This window comes from Nymphalis io, chromosome 12 (genome assembly GCF_905147045.1).
Source record: "Nymphalis io chromosome 12, ilAglIoxx1.1, whole genome shotgun sequence".
In the NCBI taxonomy this organism is placed as follows: domain Eukaryota; kingdom Metazoa; phylum Arthropoda; class Insecta; order Lepidoptera; family Nymphalidae; genus Nymphalis; species Nymphalis io.
In genome coordinates this window covers 13,263,680-13,286,898 of record NC_065899.1, presented here as the reverse complement: position 1 = coordinate 13,286,898, position 23,219 = coordinate 13,263,680, and the positions used below count along the sequence as shown (strand labels likewise).

The 23,219-nt window shown below is 38.4% G+C and overlaps 1 protein-coding gene and 1 long non-coding RNA gene across 4 annotated transcripts; one reads left to right on the top strand and one right to left on the bottom strand.

Annotated features, from left to right (window-relative positions):
• Positions 1–998: 998 nt before the first annotated feature.
• LOC126772146 (solute carrier family 22 member 6-like) lies at positions 999–21,920 on the top strand. 3 transcript variants are annotated; one of them, XM_050492326.1, is made up of 8 exons: positions 999–1,370; positions 17,329–17,548; positions 17,988–18,088; positions 18,593–18,747; positions 18,855–19,221; positions 20,322–20,581; positions 20,794–20,972; positions 21,228–21,920. In XM_050492326.1, the coding sequence occupies exons 1-8, from the start codon at positions 1,240–1,242 to the stop codon at positions 21,393–21,395; spliced, it is 1,581 nt and encodes a 526-aa protein (XP_050348283.1). In that variant the 5' UTR covers positions 999–1,239; the 3' UTR covers positions 21,396–21,920. The 3 variants fall into 3 exon arrangements, with proteins under 3 accessions (XP_050348283.1, XP_050348282.1, XP_050348284.1); XM_050492325.1 differs by having other exon boundaries at positions 1,002–1,370; positions 20,791–20,972; XM_050492327.1 differs by lacking the exon at positions 999–1,370 and adding an exon at positions 16,711–16,872 and having other exon boundaries at positions 20,791–20,972.
• On the bottom strand, positions 2,464–9,736 carry LOC126772150 (uncharacterized). Its single transcript, XR_007669627.1, has 4 exons — positions 9,581–9,736; positions 7,189–7,422; positions 4,592–4,698; positions 2,464–2,615 (listed from the first exon to the last, which is right to left on the bottom strand). It is a non-coding gene; the product is annotated as an uncharacterized LOC126772150 (long non-coding RNA).
• Positions 21,921–23,219: the final 1,299 nt, after the last annotated feature.

Below are 23,219 nucleotides of genomic sequence, written 5' to 3'. Positions count from 1 at the left end.
TAATTTCCGAGTGTTATGATGTGTTTTGACTCAGCTATACTAAGCTACACTGAACGGGTTCCTTTAGCCGCACAACCTTTAGCGTGTGGCAATAAAAACATTTCTCTCTTACTCATATTCTTTATGTGACTGAGCCATTTTACTTTACATTGAACTAAATAAAAATCATTAAATAAACAATAAAATAAAACAACATTAGCTTCGCGTTCTAAATCGATACTAACGGGTGACCCTGAAGTAAGTTAAAATAGTGTGTAAAGATTATCGCCTTGTGTTATTTATGTTGCAATATAAAATATAAGTTTAATTTTATAAGAATTTCTGGTCAGGCGTCTGATGACTAAAATTAACCTTTTAATTTCGTTATTTTAAAAGAAATAATAAAAAACCGCCCCTTGGTTCTTATAAAAATCTGGTATATTATCTTAATAAAAATGTTGAAGGTTAAAAACAGTGACGTCATAATCCCGTAGGAAGCATCTCAGTAACAATATTGGAGTCAAAGCACTCACTCATAAAAGGTTCATTTATTTTCGTGTACGCGTTTATTTTAATCGTGGCATACATACGTGTACGCGATGTATTTATAATCGGGCAGTGCTCGCCACGTGCGTCCGTACCGCCTGTACCCCGGGTGTTCAACATAATACAAGTCGACTGTCGAACAGTTCGACTAACTCAATAAGTAATGCGCCCTTCCAGCTTCTCTACTTGCTAATGATAAATCACCTACATTCATGAAGTTTGTAGTTCATGTATTATTATATTATATTGGCCACATATTTACATGAGGACAGTACGAATACAAAGGCAGCTGAACTATCAGCCGGCGAGCACGTGGCCGGCGAAGCTTCCGCGAGTGGCAGATGCCGGTCGCATGCGCGCGCGCCGCTTTAATCCGGATTAGGCTTTATCTCTTACGCTTAGAGATCATTTTCAGTCACGCATGACTATCAGTGAGCGGGTCAACTGTCAAGAAATCGGTTGCCGGTCTCCTTTCGAAGCAGTCCTGACGTGCACGACGGCCAGCGCGCAGTATTACCGCTCGGACCCTCCGGCCGGCGGGACGCGTTCCTCGGCGTCGTGTGACCGCACCAGTGCACTGCCGCATCACTGATAACAGAAGTGGATAGAGTTGTTTATAACACAGTTCGCTGCGCTGAGCTTTCGATTTTAAATTCAACGTATATCCGCTTCTGAAAAATTAAGATAACGAAGGTAGAAGAAATACAAGTGAAGATGGAAAATGAGTGTGTTGCGGGCTGGGGAAGATGGCAGGCACGAATCGCGGTGCTGCTGGCGCTGCCGGTGCTGCTGACTGGCATGTATGGCACCAACTACGTTTTCCTGGCAGCGCGTACTCCGCACAGGTGAGCCGTGTTATATATTATACGAGTTCTTGACAATATACGGAACCTTATTCAAGTGCCACGAAGACATACATCTAACAATATATTAATATACAGAAGAATTATATATTATTCCTTTACAAATAACTGTTCTGTTCCCTGAAGCGGTTATACGGCTTGCATAATATTTAATTAAACATTGCTAATTTAATTATTCAAAATATACAAGTTACTCGAGTGATGTTTATATTTATCTACGAATAAATCTTATGTTCAGGCGACCGTCAGTGTACCCAAATGATAAACTAATTTATAAATTCACATACTTTACGAATACATAAAAGTGCCTTTTAAATGTTTATCATACATACATATCGTAGTGCATACAAATCGTAAATATTCGCTACGTGAACTAAGAGTTCGTAACGTTATAATATGTTAATAACTATTGTAAACACAGAGAAACGATGCACGTTTTATACGCAAAGAAGTAATCATAGTAGGTAACAATATAAATAAATGTTAAGACCGCACCTCGCGTGTAAACGCACGTAACATGCTTATTATTATTATCTGCCAATAGTTATTTCCGATGACAATGAAAATGATTGTATTCATAATAATCGATTAGAAATCAACCCAGTAAATTAAATTAAAAAATGTGCAAAACGAATTCAATTCTTAACTCCGGTAGCTATTCGCCGACAAAATAGTTGAAGGGCCCTGAAAACCGAACCGAATCAGGGCGTTCGATTAAAATTCAAAACGCGATTTGGTCACACAAGGTCCGTGAGAAAAAATAAATTTTGCCAGCCTCAACACACAAGTGTCGTCAGACCGTCTGTGCACCTGTCTCTGAGTTGTCTTTGCTCCTGCATGTCGGGCGGCGTGTCGACTAAGTACTCACTGTCTAATAATAAAAATTTACAAGGCTTTGACGCCCGCTCAGCATTTTACCAACAAAGCATAGAAGGAGGAGTGTGTATGTGTGAGACTATAAAATACTAGCCGCTGACCACGCACTTCGCTCGGCGAACAATAAAAATATAAAATTATAATTTATTAAAAATACATCTCAGCTCAGCATTATAATTTATTAAAAATACATCGACTTATATACTCATTTCTTAGCATCCGACCACTTGTTTGAGCGACTGAGTGACAGTGAGCAAATTCCATACATGTTCCCGTGGTGGCGGCGCGCTGATGGCCGAAGCAGTGGCTTAAACTTAAACTTCTCACAGTGGCAGTGTCTTTAAGATTGTACTGCGAACACGATTACTTACTTGGTAACCTATTTATTCATAGTCGTTCTTAAAACAAAGTAAAAAATAAAAGTAATGGTATATATATATAATATATAACATGATGACAATTAAATAAAATAATGAAATAGAACTGAACGGTTATATGAGTAGCTGATATTAAACGTCTCTACCAATGCCGCTAGCGACACATCGCGACACAAGCCTTACATTCCTTACCTTTTTCTTCGCAGCACCGCAGAGGATATTCTATAAAAGGTCATTAATAGTTATTAATAAAAAAAGATAAAACAGTAGGGTTTTCATTGTTTTCATATTTTACAAGTATATAATAGTACCCAGATATATTTTTTAAGTATTTTTTCAAGGGACAGGCAGGCACAAAGTGCGAGAGAAAAATATGTTTCTTAAAGAGGCATTATTAGAGGCTGTTGCTCATTGACTGTTTGACTAAATAGTAAGATCGGAAAGAAATCAGCGAAATATTTTGTTTAAATCCCAAGGTGTGTTGCCTTCTGTAAAGTCGTTGGTTTTATTCGAAAAGAACGTTCTTTTTTTGTAATTAATTAAATGACTTATTTTTTTATTTTCAAATGAAAATAATTTAATGGATTTTGAGTTTTTAATTAGTTTTCTAGGATCCTGTTATAAAAGCGGATTTATTATCCCACAAAAGAATTACTAACTGTGTTTTCCAGAGGTAATAGTTAATGGTTATGCGTGATGCAAAGGCACTCTACTAATGTCATTCTGAGAGTCCAAATTCTAGGTTACAGATATTCTATAGTAAATAATGGAATTAGAGATGAACAGAGAACGCAGAAACGTAATCCAGTTATGAGTGATATGTTGGTGCTAATGACACATCGGCGACATCGGGGTCAGATAACAATAGATACAGATAACAACAGTCTAATTCAGATCATCTATTAAGACGGTGCCTTTAGAGCAATGCCCTTATCGCGTCGGTGACCGATGTACACTCGACCCGTGCTGTGTCGTGTTCGCGAAATTGACAATCAAATATTAAGATATTGTTCAATCGGTTGTATCATTAGATGCTCGTCTGACGAATTGGCTTTGATGATACCATTGCATGTTATATTTTATGATGATTTTTAAAATATCTTTTCGCGCAGTTTTTGTTTTAAACATTTATTTACAGGAAGATATTCTTAAACAAAACATGAATGGCGCTTTTATATTATAATACTGGAATAAGTTAAATTTTTCCAAAAAGAATGGTTTAATTAATTTTTTATAATAGTAAACAATAGTGTGTGTATACACACCCACACGTGTAACATGATTTAAATAACTTATTGAGGAAAGTCTTCATATTTTCCAATTATGTATATTAATTTTATTTTATTTAAAAACTTTATTGACCACCAGAATATGTATTTGGAATAAAATCGGACTTAATGCCTGAAGGCATTCTCTGCCAGCCAACCGTTAGGTTAGGCTTAGGCTAAGCAGAAATCCGTGAAGTCAAAGATATGCATACATATATATATATATATACAATTAAAAAAAATATATAAATACACATATAATATGCTACAAAATATATTCGGAGTTATTTTATATATACTATAAACATATAAATATTATATTTTCATTATAAAACCGGAGTTGTTTATTTATGAGCTTATTTAGGAACCATCAGAACTGAATAATAGTTTTGCTTCATATAATAATAACAAGTTAAGTAAATAAGGAAAGTTAGACGCTATATAACATCCCGCAACAACGCGGACTAGCGAAGTCGAGCAGTGTTTACCAATACGGCAAACTAAATGCGAGCGAAGCCAGTGGCTCAGCTGATAAGATGTCATTATTAATTCACGAGTGTATAAATAACACGTGATCCACGTGGATAGGAGATGCTTATCCTTATCGGTAAGTTAATCGCTCATAGTTAAAGCCAAACCAATACAAGTTATTGTTATAAAAGTTAACATCTACTTGGCTTACTTATTAAGAATTTGCTTCGTGAAATGAAAATTCGTTGTTCGATTCAAATATGTTTCTGAATTGAAATTCAATTTAAATTCCGGGATTTTCTGAAGTTATTCTCTATTCTGAAACAAGAGCATTGTTTTAAATATTAATGAAACACTCCCAACCCAACTAATTAGATAAATAATAAAAATATCTCCTGCGCGAATTGTGATCACTAGTGTTTACGCAAATACAATAGCACTCTTCAGTCCCTCAACCTCATAATTCTATGGGTTCTACCGATATGACCGCCGGATCAGGTGCGGGACCAACGGCTTTACGAGTTTCCGAGGCACGAGCTAACTCTAAGATGCGACAATTGCAGAAAATCTCAAAAACATTTATTGGTATAAGTAAATGTTTTAGATAGGTGTAGGAGGACGCACTACGCCGTCCGTAGATAATTACAATATTAATTGTTGTTTATCAGATAAGAAGCAATAACTTAGTTTTCACGTGAGTCCGGATGTTTAATGACTACACGCGTCCTGCGTCGTAAGTCGTAACGAGCCAAACGTGACACGCGGGAATAACATTCGTAATTAACTATTATTTTAATTAAATACACATGTTATTGATAATGTATGAGAGTTAAATTAATTATGTAACCGCAACGGAATTGATATCCTCAGTACGTAAAGACGATAAGGTTATAAAAATAGTTGCGTCTTTGTCGGGTAATAAATTCGTGACTGTCATTGGGTTTGATTGCATCAGTTAATTTCACTTTAATCTTTAGAAAGTGATAGTTTTTGTACATTACTATGTGGTAACGAGGCAGGTTCAACGGGGTGACGATATGTTTACAGTTCTTACTGAACGCAAAGAAACGTGCGAGACCCTAGTCTCTCTTCGTTGCTCATGTGGAGGACTTTGTTAATAGCGATAATTGTACCACAAGAAACATTAATGACCGCATCTGCCACCATGGTAGCGCTGTGCTGTCAAGTGACTGGGATACTATTACATATATTGCTTATATAGACTGATGCTCCGTATTCTTTATTCTGTAAATTAAAAAAAAAATAGAAGAGACAGACATCAAGATCTATGATACTCTAGCAATTATTTTTTATATATGTTAAATATTTATTGAAAAAAAAAGTAGATTCATCAGGAAGAACGTTGACGCCAATAATACAGCAATGCCACCATCGACGAAATTTAAATAATTAAAGTTTATGTCCAGGAGATATAATATTACTGTTTGCTATTATCGTAAGCAAATGGTTTAGTCGAGCTTACGACGATGTTCCAATGAAAAATGCTTATAAATACACAAACTTGAGACTTGAAAATTACAAGAGACTTGTAATTTTCGATACAATAATGTTAAATTTGCTATATAGTCGATATAATAAAGGAGTTCGAAGAGCTAAATCACAATACTATGATTTCACGACGGTAGTGACGTCAACACGCGTGTATTATAAGTTTGAGAAACAACACAATAAAAATGAAAGTGTTCATCGCAAAACATGGGCAGAGACTGCAGCACAGCTTGTATAATACATTAATACAAATAGGTAATGTTTACACATAAGTAGCATAATGAGATGCGGCCGCAGCGCGCGCTCGTGCAGGCCAGGGGCGACTGCCCACAAATGTATGATATTATTAATTATACAGTCAGTGCCTTTTAAGGTATTTAAATTATACAACTTAGTTATAGGATATTATACTTTTATATGTGTGATACTTTCGCTTATTTATATTTTTTATAATTTGTTTATTTTTTATTTACTTTAGCTTAACGGCTCTTTATTGGGGTTTCTGTGAGTGAGCCGCGGCAAGTGTGCGCATCACATTTGAAAAAACAGCTACGTTTGCCATTGTACGGTTAACCCCGTTAATCGATTATAATACTCCGTAGTGATAAGGATAATTCGTGCTATTCTTGTATTTAGTTCTACGCCTGCTTTACCTTTATATGACGTCCACGACGTTTGGCAACGGTAGTCGATAGTAGTTCAAAGCTTATAATTAATTTGTAAATAGAAAAGAGAAAAGTCAGGACAAGTGCTATGTTCGTTGTGTGGTTAAGGGTTTACGAGTGTCTACACTAATGTTGTAAAGCTACATAGTCTGATTGTTTGTTTGTAGCTCGGGACTACATGTTGGTAAATGAGTCGGTAAAAAGATAATCTCGTAAGGGGCAACGTACGGCACGTTCGTCCTAATGTTGTTGCTGTCGATTACTGCGCTGCACTACAGCCGCTACATCCACACTTGATGTAGAGACAATTTTAATTACACGATTTCGCCGACGCATAAATGGTCATTTAACCTTTGTTAACTTTTTTTGGTGACCCAGAAACTTGATAATAATAAGCAATAAACGAAGAGGATTATCATGATAAAGAGCGCTCGCGCCCGAGACTCGTCGGCCCCGTGACCCGGCGGTCACCGCGCCGGCTGCCGTCGACTGTCGGAGATAGAGGCGGCAACCTCTCTCATGTCTCATTATTTATGTGTGAACCGCGAGACGCGAGCAATGTGCGATCACACGCAGCGTACCAAATATATGTATATCACATTACACAGCGAATTCAAAAATGTATGAATCAAACCTTTGTCCGTTGTAAAAATAGCTTTAATTCACGGCTTCATATGCGTTGGAGTACCTCGAGATATTTCCTCGTTGTAAAATGTATGTGTGTGTCGTAAAATAAAAAGTTACTTATCCCGTCACTTCTTCTTTGACATATGCGATTGAGTTAATCAGTTGGGTAGTCTCCGTACTACAATTGATGTTAATATAATACGCTTTTATTTGGCTCTTTGTAGGTGACGCTTGTGGTTTCCTGCAATATGTTATCTTGTTACCGATGAACAAATAAATAGCCGATCGTACGATAAGTGTAATGTTACTTTCGGTAGTAAAGCCGACCCGTCTGGCGGCCGGTGGGTGCGGTGTCAGCGTAGTAGCGCGGACGCAGCTCTCTCTCACGTGACGCGAAACCGCAACATGTGCGATGTGCGTGAACGCGAACCGAAATAATATGAGCGGGCGGACCGGTCGGGCGACCGATCGAGCGACAGGTCGAGATGTTTTTATTACATCTTTTGGTTTTAATAAACATTTAAAAAAATAAATAGAACCATTTTCTTTCTCTTAACATAAACCATACGATTATATCTGCATCATATTAATTTTTATGAATAATGGTCACCCTTTCGAGTAGTCTTATGCGAGGCGTCGGACGTTTTATTCTCTTATTTAACTCATCTACTACAATGCAGTAGAAAGTACTAAAAAGTTACTTATAAGACATCGATTTTGCCTGCGTTGTTATAGTTTAAGTATAATAAATCCAATCGTTCGAAGTATTATGAGTAATTTCAAGCATGTTCAATTTTACACGAATATTCGTTTGCGTATTCGTACCACTTTTAGTACTAACTGTTCTGCGATGTTGACAATTGCTCATAGCGCCCGCGCAGCGCCGCTGGCCGCTCCCACGCGCGCGACACCACTGCATAGACACCGTGTGACAATAACACACAGTCACGCAAATACATGATTCATTCTTGGAGCAAACAACTTATAAGTAAAAAGTTCACTCAATGTTTATTTACATAAAAAAATAACAGTGTTGTAATCATCAAAAAATATTAGTCCCACAGTAGTAGATAGTAATACGTGGAACTATGCGAAGACAGAAAATCGAATACAAAGATTAAACGAAAAATAAAAACAATCTAATAATAAATAATAAGAGATATGTATGTAGTAGAGTAAAGCCAACCATCTCAATCCGTGCATGTTACTTGGTGGTAGAGCTCTGTGCCAGCCAGTCGGGGAGGTTGGTCCCTATGTACCAGCAATACTTAGTATTGTTGTGTTCCGGATTGAAGGGCGACTGAGCCAGAACTACAGGGACAAGGGACATAACAAACTTAGTTCCCAAAGTCGGCGGCGCATTGAAGATATAAGGAGTGGTTAATATTTCTTACAGCGCTAATGGGCGGTGGTGACCATTTACCATCAGGTGGCCCATTGGTCCGTCTGAGCCCATAAAGCGATTTTATTCGTTAATAGCAGTACTTAGCACTTACAGCCTCAACAATTCGTTTACTAGTAGGGAACCAATCCAGCAAATACACTCCCAAGGAGTGTCTGATAAATATTTTTTCTCAGTGTTATAAACATCGCGCAATATAAAACGGAAAGCAATATAAAATAACGGATAAAAATATTCTGATTTGTAATTTTTTAACGTTTTAAGTACATTTTTTACGTATCCGTGGACTTTGGTTTGTATCTAATTATCTGTAACAGTTTGTTGTGACCCATCCATCTCTCGTATCTGTCGGCTGGAACATTATGCTAAGCTTTCGCAATTTTTATTTGTTTGTATTAAATAGGTCTGTTGTACAGAGCGGATAAGAGTATTTATACTTATATAATTATCTCAGAAATGATATAGGAATTAGCTGAGTTCTATGTGGTTAAATTAAATACTGCAATTTATTTGTAAACTTGAAGTATTAAACTATTAAACGCTTATTATACTATGTAGTGCGTAGGTATACATTTTAAATGACCAACAATACAGTCGCTTCATAATCGAAAACTTTAAAAATTCGTAGATTCAAAGTACAAAATCTAATTTAAATTCCTAAGGCCCGTGCCACGTGTCATCTCATCTCAAGGAGAAGCGATAAATAACTCAAAGAAACAAACGTTGGTTTTTTACATGTATGTACATATCATAGGTATATGTCATGCATACATGTGCCAAATTATGGTTCATATTATTTCTTAAATGTATACGAATGTTGAGGCGAACACCATATGTACTAAACTTGATTTACTGATTAAAATAGTACCAAACAGTCTGTGAATGTCCCACTGCCGTACAGCGACCTCATAATCTCTTGAGGAACCAATACACTGCTCTGCTTGGTGGTGATCTGGTTATAAAACAATTAAGCTCATGAAAGCTTAGTGGTACTTACAGGGTTTAAACCCGCAGTCTTCGATTAAGATTCACGTTTTCGAGCGACTGCGTTCGGCTCTTTCTCGCTTATGTATTGCTTCCCATTATTCCATTTAACTTTTTTGAAATGTTATGTTCAAAATGCGCAGTTGGGTTATATAAAATAAACTTAATTAATATTGATAGCTTTAGAATATCCTCGTGCGGCACAATAACAGATTGCGTCCTGTTTGCTGTTTGAATAAAAAATGTGTCACTATATTTATGTATATCAAATCACTTGTTACGGTTGAAGGTTTTTGCGCACCTTTTTATTGTAATGGAATATTCCGTAATCCTTCGAGCGTAACGTAATCTATGCGTCGGTTCTAATTTGTTGAGCGACTGATTGTTTTTTTCAGAGCCTACGGTAAAGTAGACCGCTATGTTTATTTTGAGCTCTGTAAGCACTTTCGCCACTTCACTTGTCCTTGGTACAATAAAGAAAGGAATATAACCATTCAACTGCTTTAGGTAATAGTTAAGATGACGTCAGTATATCCAAGAAGGACAAACAGCCTAAAATAACACTAAAAGTTTAAATTAAAAACATAATTGTATGTAGGATCGGTCGTGACCTCCGGTCTCCGCTTTGCTAATGTTTCCAGGAAATGAAGTATTGCAGCATTGAAGTACTGTGATAACTTACCTACATTAAATTTAATTAGACAAGAGCTCGAGGCTGCTGACTGCTCGATCGGATGATGGTATTTAAATTTCAGCAATAATACGTGCCGATGGACACCGACATACTTAACAAATCGTTGTAATATCAATAAGCCGGTTTTAGTTGTTTTCCTTATAAGCTTGTTTCTTTTTTATTTCGAGATGATAGTGTCAGCCTCTCTTATTCACACATCCATTATTATTATTATTGACTGAAGTGCGTCGACCGCTTCCTGACCAGCGGTAATCTTATATTATATTTATGTTTTATTATTGAATGTCCTCAGAAGGTTTGCAGATTAATATCCTTAGGACAGAAACGATGAATATAAATTACAAAAGAATAAAACTATGGTATTATAAATGTGCATATTTGGTTGGTATTCGCTTATTTGCCCATAAGACGGGTGTGTGACATTTTCTGGGCACCCATAAAAGTGTAAACAAACCAGTTCGGTGGTGTCCAGTAGTTAGACAACTCCGTCGGTATGTAAGCTATTAGTATTTTTGTAGCGCGGCTCTAGGAATATTTTTATCTTACCTGTTTAGGGATTGGTACGTAAGGACGTATGGCGGCGCCATGACCGCGTTGTTTGAGCTTTAACAGATAGGCACTGCTCACACTCTTGACAGCTTGATGTGCCAGCACTGCTGAGTATTTAAGGATTTAGTAAGTTATGTTAAGCTCATAGCACACTATTACTGCGCGTAAGACATGTGGAGGCGACCATTTTACACACGTTTTTATGTCAGAGGCAAAATACACATACTATGTTATCATTGTCTATGCATGCTAACGCGTTAACCATTGCTTGGGTTTTAATGTAACTCGCCACTGTGGTTACTTAATAACATAATATATACATTTGTCTAAAATGTATGCTATTCTGGAAAAAATGACCACGTATCTTGATCGCGACAGGTTGAAGACCGACTTACAGTCACACGAAATATTAATGCGTGTTAAGGGTTACAATTTCACGATTTCTGCGATAAGTTTCGAACCGGTAACAGTTTTACATTATACACAGATCTTTAAAACGACCCGAAAGAGCTCGTAAGCGCCAACTCGAATGAAGTATGTTTTTGATGATTGATTGATTGATTCAGATTTTTTATAAGTAAAATAATTAACAGTGATAACTTTATATGCACATTAAATTATTATGTTCTGATTAACATTGAAATGTAACGACTGTGTGATTATTATTTTATATTATCTAGAATATTTAAATGAACATACTTTTATAATATAATTATAATTTTGTTCCGTTATATAGGATTATCTTATTTAAGAAGAACGTTTTATTTTAATCACGTCTAAGCGGATGCGTCTACCTTAAACACTATTACAAATAACAGAAAGATAAATGTACAAGCAGAAGTTTTCAATTAGTTAAGGCATCTCTACGGGTAGAGGCCTCTTTGAAGTTCCCTGTTAGTATAGCCTGCGTCATCCTCCTACTGTGCCACCCACTGACCAACTTGCCATTTTTAGAGTTAGGTATACGAGCGCGTAATTTTTATAATATCGTGAAATTAATCTTTTTTTTTTTTTTTATATATTCGCCGGGAAGGCAGATGACTCTACTCCACCTGATGGTAAGTGGTAGTAGAGTCCAAACGCGACGACGGCCAGTACAGACGGGAAAAACGTTCTGCACTAGCCGCCTTCGCCTTGCCGGCCCGCAAGATGCCTCTTCACGCCTCGTTTGAAGGAACCCGGGTTGTAAGAGGAGGGGAACACGTGAGCTGGTAAGGATTTCCATTTTTTGGAAGTGCGACAAAGAAAGGAGTTGCCAAATTTCTTTGTTCGCGATGGAATTGATGTCACAGTTAGGCGGTGACATCGAGAACCAGCTCGCGTGGACTTAAGAAGGAAGGGGGAAGCAGGAATTAGAGAGAATAATTCCTCAGAGCACTCGCCGTGATACAGTCGATAGAAAGCGCTCAGTGCTGCTATCTCACGACGCAATTGTAAAGGTTCAAGGGTGTTTGTGACCTTTACGTCGCCAATAATGCGTACGGCACGTCGCTGCAACCGGTCCAAGGCCTCAAGTAGGTACTTAGCGGAGCCATCCCAAAGGTGCGAGCAATATTCCACGCAAGACCGTACCTGTGTTTTGTACAGCAGGCACAGTTGTTGTGGCGTGAAAAAGCGCCGCACCTTGTTCAGAACTCCGAGTTTCCATGAAGCTGTTTTTATAACAGCCTCGATGTAATCCCTTGGACTAAGGTCGCAGCGAACGTCAATCCCCAGCATGGCGATTTTGCTTTGCATCACCAGCGGAGTACCACATAGGGAGGGAAGAGGGGAAAATGTTGACTTTTTCGCCGTGAGAGCGCATACCTGTGTTTTCTTGGCATTAAACTCAACAAGATTATCAGAGCCCCATTTGGCGATGAGCTCTAACGTCCTATCGAGTTCAATGACAAGATTCTTCCGCCTCTCCTCAATTTCCGCTCGTCCAGCCACTGCGCGTCCGTTGTATCCACCATGCACTATACTATCGTCTGCATAGCAATGTATGTTCCCAAGAGAGAGCATATCATTGATATGCAAAAGAAAGAGTGAGGGAGATAGCACAGATCCCTGGGGGACCCCAGCATTCACTACATAGAATTGTGAAGCGCAACCATCAACTAAAACACGAAGGCTACGCTTGTGTAGGAAGCTGGCAATCCAGGTGCAGAGCTGAGCAGGCAGACCATATGCCGGCAGCTTGGAGAGAAGACTTCTGTGCCAGACCCTGTCGAAAGCCTTGGAGATATCGAGGCTGACAGCCAACGATTCTCCATGCTTGTCGATAGCTTCACCCCAGAGGTGTGTTACGTACGCTAGAAGATCACCTGTGGACCGGTTTGGTCGAAACCCGTACTGACGATCATTAATTAGACAGTCTTAGATCTTCTAGGTAATGGATCAGTTGGTTGTTTAAAATCCGTTTCATCACCTTACAAAGTACTGAGGTGATAGCTATTGGCCGATAATTTGCCGGGTCAGACCGATCCCCTTTTTTGGGAACCGCTTGCACATTAGCTCTTCTCCAAGCCTCCGGCACACTTCCCGAAGAGAGAGAAAGTTGGAACAGGCGCGTTAACACAGGAGACAGCTCCGCTGCGCACTTCTTCAGCACTATGGCTGGTATTCCATCGGGACCGCTAGCTTTCCGTACATCAAGTGATTGCAGCTCCGCACGCACATCACGTTGCCTGATTTTAATGTCAGGCATCGTATGGCCATCATCATCATCATCATCACCAGCCGAAAGACGTCCACTGCTGGACAAAGGCCTCCCCCAAGGATTTCCACGTTGGCCGATCTTGCGCTGCCCGCATCCAACGGCTTCCCGCGACTCGTTCTAAGTCGTCGGTCCACCTTGTAGGGGGCCTGCCCACGCTGCGTCTTCCGGTTCGTGGTCGCCACTCGAGAACCTTTCTGCCCCAGCGGCCGTCGGTTCTGCGAGCAATGTGCCCCGCCCACTGCCACTTCAATTTAGCAATTCTTCGGGCTATGTCGGTTACTTTGGTTCGCCTGCGGATTTCATCATTTCTGATTCGATCTCGCAGAGAAACTCCGAGCATAGCCCTCTCCATTGCCCTTTGAGTGACCTTGAGCCTTCTTATGAGGCCCATTGTGAGCGACCACGTCTCTGATCCATAAGTCATCACTGGCAACACACACTGGTCGAAGACTTTCGACTTGAGACACTGCGGTATTTGGGATGAGAAGATATCGTGTAGCTTCCCGAACGCTGCCCAGCCGAGTTGAATTCGACGATTGACCTCTTTCTCGAAGTTGGACCTACCTAGTTGGATGGTCTGACCTAGGTAGACATAGTTGTCTACAACTTCGAGTGCAGAATTTCCAACCTTGACTTGAGTGGGTGCAACATGGATGTTCGACATGATTTTCGTCTTGTCCATGTTCATTTTTAGACCCACTTGTTGGGAAACCCTGCTGAGGTCATCGAGCATAGTGCCGAGGTCTTCCAAGGTCTCAGCCATAATTACAATGTCATCGGCAAATCGAAGATGAGTGATGTACTCGCCGTTAATATTGATGCCAAGTCCGTTCCAGTCCAGAAGCTTGAAAACATCTTCCAATGCAGCGGTAAACAGTTTCGGAGATATCACGTCTCCCTGTCTTACACCTCTCTGCAGTTGGATAGGTTTTGAGTTCTGATCCTGGAGTCGGATCGACATGGTGGCGTTCTCGTACAAGCACTTTAACACCCTGATATACCGATAATCAATTTGGCACCTTTGAAGAGAATTCAGCACGGCCCAGGTTTCGATCGAATCAAAGGCTTTCTCATAGTCCACAAACGCTAAGCAAAGTGGCTGGTTATACTCCTCAGTCTTCTGTATAACTTGCCGCAGCGTATGTATGTGGTCTATGGTGCTAAAGCCTTTCCGGAATCCGGCTTGTTCGGGTGGCTGGAAGTCGTCAAGTCTTTGCTCGAGACGATTCGTAATGACTCTCGAAAACAACTTGTAAACATGACTCAGCAGTGAGATGGGCCTGTAATTCTTCAGAAGGGTTTTATCACCCTTCTTAAAGAAAAGTACCACCACACCTCTGTGCCATGCTTTTGGCGTTTGACATCGTATGGCCACATGCAGGTATTGTAGGTGGCAGTGCACTGCAATCATCGATGACGGAATTGTCGGCAAAGAGTTTAGCCAGGAGATCATAATATAATCTGAAAACCTTTATGTCTTACGGACGGTAGAATTGGCTACAAGGCGACATTCATAAAAAATCGTTGAGTTACATGTACATGTGTGACGTATAGGAACGATTTTGACGGCTCGTGACTCGTAACACAAAAATCGGTTACTGATGTCCAATACCCATCCGTTATATATAGAAACCTGGCGTTATAGGTGAATAGTTCTGATTCACGGTACGTTAGATACGTACATAGTAACGTAGTAACGTAGCAATGTAAAGTTATTACTAAAAAGTGGTTTCAATTATTGTTAAAATTAAGGTAAACTTGGAAACAGACTCGATGGCCAAGTTTCCATGTTTACTTTCGACCACAGATATTGGTATAGTAAATAACTTCATTAATCATTAATGTTTCACTAACTATGGGATTCAAGATGGTATGTCTTTAAGCAAGGATGTTACAAGCAAAATACACCCGCTCACCTGATAGAATAAATAGTGAGTGGGACTTACCGACTATGTTGCCGTGTGCTTTTTTCTTGGGTACATTTTAAATTATTTATCAGTACTCGTAACGTAAGTAAAGGCAGATTATTAGTTATACCATTCAAGATACCTGTAGTTTACTAAGTTATCATGTAAGAATCTGTTTCGTGTATTGTGTATATCTACGGAACACCTTGATTTGATTTTGTACGAACTGTTCGAATATCATAATTTCCTTAATTCGGTGTTCAATGCAACGTCACATCAACATTCCACACGGACCTGCCCATATTGGGTTATTTAAAAAGCACTTTTGATTTATTATTAATCATATCATTTAAATATTTATTATTTATTAATTCATATATAAAAAAGAAGTGTTCACCAATTGATGTCTGTCCCTCTATGTATGTATGTACGTACATATGTTTCCATACTTTGCAGTTGAGCGTAAACAGTAGTCATATAACGAAATGTAGTAAAACCGGTTGTCTGTTCTAGACAAAGTAAAGTCCATCGGCATTTAATAAAAGTGCTACATAAGCTTGTTGATAATAAGTATGTTTAATGAAACCGAATAAGGGCCTTGTCTTATTTTATAAGAAAAGTTTTCGACACTGAAATCATGTAAATAAATCATGCCTTCTGAAATCAGTGTCGTGCGCTGTACCCGGACCGCACATAGGGGTTATTTGGACTGTGTCCCTTTTATTATTATTCTCTACAACATAAATACAATAATAATACTCTAGGTATTAAAAGATCTCTTACGGTTGAAGGCAAAACAAAAGTATAAGTACTACATCTTGTTCTTAATCAAAATATATAAAAGCTGTATTTAAGCGAGCTTTTAGCTTTTTGAATTTTCATTCGTCAAGATTAATAAGGGCCTCCATCGGTTCGGAACAGTTGTACTGGGAATACCGGCGAAACACACTGAGTTTTAGTTACACTTTTGAAACATAAAGTTTAAAATGTATTTTAATTAATATAGAACAGTACGTGATATTTTACCATTGAATAATTAATATATATGACTTATGAAAGACCCGCCCTATCTGTATAACTAACAGTTATATAATACTAAAGTAGATATTGGTATAAACGTATGCAGGCTTTAATTACCTTACGAAATTAAAGCTGCAGCAGCAACAGCTAAGCAATTGATTGGTAAATATAGAATCGCTAAAAATACCCCTGGGAAAGTTAGTCACGTGACAGCGTGGACCAGTTGCGGGTAAAAAAACCGCATATGTACTCTAGTGTACTCGTAGGCGTTGAAGTCCTAGATCCGTCCGCAAGTAAACTAGTGATTTATAGATTGTATTATCTTCAAATAATTGTTGCAAACATAGTTATGAGCTTATATTTTGTTATTGCAAGATAGTGTTCGGTGACAAAAGACTATTGCATTTTATTTCTGGTTGTTCTTAAGTTAAAATGTTAGTTGTCGTGAATCTACATTCAGAACCTGTGGAAATACATTTAAGTTAATTTTGATCTATAACGAAGTAGTTTCTTTAATTTTTGATGTGAAAACCCTTTATTCGGACGTGAAAATTCTGATTTGATGATTTTTGTCAACGCAACTTGCTCAATTGTGATATTGCTCAGCTTACAATTTTTTGGTAGATAAAATAGCTGCACCACATCTATTTTAGATTAGTAAAGTTTCAGATGCATAAAATACAGTAGCGTTTGATTGATGATCTTTAAAACAAGTTGCTAATGTTAGATAAATTAAAACTTCTAGTAAATATGCGTCCACCTTTCTCTTTGCACAAAGTACTATTATCAAAACGATATATCATTAAATAAGTTTATGCTACTCGGTGATTTTGTTCAACAATATAAAATTACTTCTTGTAATTAAGACTCAAATATATATATTTTTTCAGGTGTCATATCCCAGAATGCGAAGACAACAGTACACTGTCGGGGCCGGTACCAGCAGACGCGTGGTCACCGTCCTGGTCCACGTGGGCGCTGCCGCCCGACTCCGAGTGTCACCGCCGCCCTACCCTAGACGGAGTCTGCAGTGAAGTGAGCTTCGATAACACCACTACACTTGACTGCGAAGACTTTGTCTATCAGCATCACAGCAGTATCATGTCTGAGGTTAATATTGTCATTGATTTGTGTTTGTGATTGTTTTATGCGAGCTGTTTTGATAAGCTTTTGGGGCTTAAGTTACGCTGATAAAAGGGATTATATTAAGGACCATTGATGAAATCAAAATTAGAATACCTAAAATACCTAAAATATTGGTATTCTTGTAACTACATATCATATGCTTGTATAATGTGTCATAATCATGTCGAAAATAATATAATTATATATGCTTGCTATTACTTTAACACGTGACTCAATACTAAAATATTACAAATTAAAGAGTTAAGTTATGTCATTATTCACAAACGAACACAGTCTAACCAGGTTTTTAGATGAATGCTAAACCTCTAGGCTAGAAAATTCTGCGCACCAGCTATCCTTTTTATTACTTTTACAACTAATACTTTAAACAAATCAATCAATAATTTTACTTGGAATCTTCTAGTTTGGCCTGGCGTGTCAAGAGTGGAAGCGTACGCTAGTGGGTACGGTCCACAACGTCGGCATGCTTGTCTCTCTTCCAATAATGGGATACGTCTCGGACAGGTTAGATTCAAAACACTCATTTTATTACTTTTTAGATAATATTATAATTATCTATGTTAGCATATTTAATAACTTTATTACCTAAGTATATAATCCTGTTATTACCATTATACCAATAATTTAATGCAAATAGATAACTATTACAAACGAGTACACTGCATAATATTAAGCCTTAGTGCAAGTCACGGCTGGCAACATAATAATACTATTTAGGACATGGAAATGTAACCAGCTATTTTAGGACTTGAATGTGAACGACCTAGATCATAACCCCGTTGTCGCTAGTCGAGTGTTAATCCTAGTACATCACAAATATATCGAGAAACTGAATTCTTATTCTATACATATTCTGACGCTGTGTCAACTAATCACCTCTATTCTTAGATGTTTTGAACCAATCGAGACTTGGGACTACAATTAAGTTGGGATATATTTATCGAAGTTAAGTTAAGAAACTTGGTTCGTGACAGACCCTTTAATATATATGTATGTCATTAATTGTAGATGGGGCCGCCGAGCAGCATTGGTGACGAGTGGCACAGGCGCCGGCCTGGTAGGACTCTGCAAGTCCTTTGCTAGCTCATATCCTACTTATTTGGCGGCAGAGTTCTTCGAGACTGTACTTGGAGCTAGTGTCTATCCTGCGGCATTCGTACTTAGTAAGCTTAGACTTATTTAGTAATTTATATTTATTTAGCTCAGTATTTTATATAATTGCATTATTTAATACTGTCTCAAATAAAAACCGGAAAATTGTTTATTTTAGTGATCGAGTGGCTTGGTGTTGAACAAAGAATATTGGCCAGCCTTTTGCTTGGCATTCCATTATCTGCTGGAGCAGCGATCCTAGCTCTACTGGACTATTTGACAGGCTACTGGCGCACATGGGCGCGCCTTGCCTATCCCCCGTCTTTCCTTCTACTGCTTTACCCTTGGGTTCTACCAGAGAGTATTCGGTGGCTCGTGGCTGGCGGAAAAGTCAACGAAGCTGTTCGGGTCATAAAACAAGCAGCGAAAGCTAACAGAGTTACTATCCCCGACGACACCTTAGAAAAAATGCTGTCGAAAGACCAGGTTACAGATAAAGTGGAGACTATAGTTCAAGAGGAAAGCTTATTCAAGGCGTTTATTAAGTAAGTTGTTAGTTTGGTATAAAAAATATATAAAATAGAAACTGGATTAACGAATTACAAGGTCCTAATAAATATGCCAATGCTGTTTAAAGAGCCCATCGTGTTAGATTTTATTACAATTCATCATCATCAAATAAACATTTATAACCATAATATTTGTTTAAATTGAGGATTAAAATAATGATAAATAGTGAGTCGTAACAGCCTGTGAATGTACCACTGATGGGCTAAGGCTTCCTCTCCTTTTTGAGGAGAAGGTTTGGAGCTTATTCCACCACGCTGCTCCAATGCGGCTTGGTGAAATACACATGTGGCAGAATTTCCATGAAAATTAGACACGCAGATTTCCTCATGATGTTTTCATGGAAATTCTGCAAGAGATGAATCATGAATCAAATGATAAATAATATATATTAAAATTAAAAATTGCTACTATTATGCTAATGATTGCGTGGAACGATAGCACGATTTCGCCATTCATCAATTTTCTCGTTGATCTAAAATAAGGGATTTTATATATGTATGTATGTCGTCTTATTTTTTTGAAAATACTCATATAGTGTACAAAAGTGTTCCAAAATTTTGAAAAGTTTTGCTTGTAGGCAGTGCCTTGATTTATTAAGAGTTATGATATAATAATAAATAATGTCCTCCAGACCGATTTCGGCCACGGCGGCCAATTTCAAGAGAGATTAGCTAACTACGCAGAACATGTTATAGTGCACAAGTGTGTGCACAAACACAGGTGGTGCACTCTCTATTCCCTAACTCTCATAATCCGATGGGACGGCAATCCGACACGACCGGAAAAAGTTCAGCCGCAGGACCAACGGCTTTACGTGCTTTCCGAGGCACGGGAGTGTACACACTTCCAACTTCCAGACTCCGGGCTACTACTGAGAATTTTTCTGACAGAAAAACCCAATAACTTTTTATTGGCCCGACCTGGGGATTGAACCCAGGACCTCCGGGTCTGCGGCCTTATATCAAGCCACTAGACCAACGAGGCAGTCAAGAGTCTGAAGAGTTATGATATATAGTTGTACTGAATTGCTTGCTATACATAACCGTAACTAATTGTTATCTCTATGATATGATAGGTATAGCGCACTACGGAGACGATTGCTCGTTTGCTTCGCGTGGTGGTCGTGTGCAGTGTTCGTGTTCTACGGGCTCGCAGTGCGTGCGCATGCGCTGGCGGGGTCGGCTCATGCCAATTACGCTCTGTTGGCCGCCGCCGAGTTGCCAGCGCTTCTGCTGAACACGTTGCTGCTGGACCGCGCCGGCCGCCGGCCGCTGCTCACTGCGGCTTTCCTCCTCACTGCGGTCGCCCTCATCGCTATTCCTTGTTTGCCTGATCGTGAGTAAATTATTTGTATGCGTTTAAATGTTGTGGCTTTAATATTTTCCAAAAAAGCTTCGTACAGAACCCTTTTTTTAGGCGAGTATTTTTCTAAATAAGCGGAGATCTTACGAGTCTTTACAAAAACAAGTAATAAAACTTAAAAATATAATTATGCTATATATTGTTTGTGAAATAATTTTACCTTATAAGTGACTTTGTTACAGAAGACAGCGGAGTCGGTACGGCTCTATTCCTTGCGGGTAAGATGGGTGCGACTATGGCCTTGAACGCCCTGTACGTATACACCGCCGAGCTGTTCCCGACGCGCGCGCGCCAGCGCCTGCTCGCCGCGTGCTCCACGTGCGGCCGCATCGGAGCCATCCTCGCGCCTCAGACGCCACTGTTGGTGAGGACTTATGCATTATAAGACAGTTTTGTATGTTCTAAGGCTCAGTAATAAAACATAATCTAGCATTACTTATTTTATAAAAAAAGCAATGCCAATGTCTTTGGGCGAGGTGACCACTTGGCTACAAGTTGACTTTGTTAAATAATAAAAAAACGAACTTACTATATATGAATTTATAAATATCAAATTAGATATTTAAAAACCAATGTGGTTGTGATAGTGACCATTTTTTAATTAAATTTAACTATTCAGGCTGCGTACGGGGCTTGGGTGCCGACGACACTGCTGGGTGCGCTACCACTGCTCAGCGCGGCGCTTACGCGGCTAGTGCCAGACACGCTAGGCCGCCGTCTCCCCGATTCTTTCGCCGACCTGGACTCCTCGGCCTCCGACATTTCCGCCTCCACCGCCCTGCCGTAGCCCACGCCGCTGCTCGACTCCATCGATCTCAACTAGAATAGTTATGTTAGGGTCAACGGGTTAGTGTTGTAGACATTCAGCACAGTGATAACATCACAAGACAGAACGAAGGTTGTCTCTGTGCTCCCTGTGTATGTGTGTGTAAGCGGGCCACATTGACCTTAGCTTTGCATTTGATAATACGAAAAGACACAGAACGATTGTTTCCTACGTTATCACTAAAAATAATCTCAGCAACTGAGATTCTTATTTGCTATTTAAAGCAAAATAAATAAATAACATGCCTTACTCTATCTCGAATGTCTATATATACTTAAGAAGGGTAGATTATGTTTTAACTATTATTAATCATTGTGCTGGCCTCCAGTGATACCATATTTTTATGTAAATAATTTCTGTAATACTTACAATTTAGATTAAGTTTTATAATTTTGTAAGAAGTAAAACTAAAAGTAAGATAACAAGTCTAAAATGACAATTACGAATTATTACGATAAGATCGCAATAATTCGCAATATTTGCTCACTCACTTGTTTTATTTTCGCCCTTAAATATTTCCAGCTAGGAACAAGAAAACGTTTGAACTCGTCACGCCGTAGCGCCTGTTCATTTTAAATACCTTACTTGCTTATTAAAGAGTTTTCACCAATACACCCTGGTATGACACACGCTATATATTTATAAAAATTACGGCACGAATAAAGATTCCGGCACGCTTGATTGCCTAATACTAATCAATTTAATTCAATATTTATAATTCCGGATGACGATCTGAATATCAAAGTCAACTCGTCTAGGGGGTGGCTGACAACTTGTAGTCATTGCTTAATGTACATTAAGCGTTAAGTTTAAGCATCTGATTGTGTACAAGCAATATATCATTTTAGAAAGTTTCGTCAGCTGTTAGAGTGACTGAATTCACAAGATAAAATTTTATATCAATATAATAAAAGTGAATGTTGTTGCTTACTTCATTACGAATAAATCACTCCACCCGACTTAGATAAGGCTTGGATCCTGGACTAGGATATAGACCTATATATTACGATATCTAAGGAGATAAAAAACTAGGACACATGCCACTTGTGTCATGCACAAGTTACCAATCAATATCTACTAGGTGAGGCAGATTATAAAAAAGAAAGAAATAAAAAAAATACATTTAAGATATTAAAATATATTCATGACAATAATATAAATAATAATATAAATATATAAATTAATCGTACGTATTCTAGGACTACGTTGTCTGACGACTGTTCTGGCAGAAGGAGGAGGTTATCAAAATATTGCAAAGCAATATCAAATGTACAAACAGTGTGCCTAATGTCAATTTGATTGAAAAAAAAAAAAACGAAATAGAAAGTAGACAGTTCTACTACGTAAATTTCACTAACTACGAAAATACTTGTCTTTGACCATTACAACAATACTGTACTGATTAAATCACATTTCGATTAAAAAAATCATTGAAACCGCTTATGTGGTCTGAAGCCATATAGACACAAATATATATATATATATATACATTGGTGATTATATATATATACATTGGTGGCAAAATTACAACAGACCTCGTCTCTCGTCTGGGCTTTTAAAAGTATTGAGATGCATTTACATCTACAGTCGTTATCCTTTTGTTCATTGATTTTTATGTAGATATTTGTAAAAATATAAATGGCTAGTGGTCAAACGATCCACGTGTTCTACTAACTGATCCAATATTTGCCCAGGAGCTCATTATAATCCTTTAACTAACAACTGGTATAAAGGAGTCTAGATGCGGTTCCAGTAGCAACAATCGAGAGTTGAGCCAGTTTAACT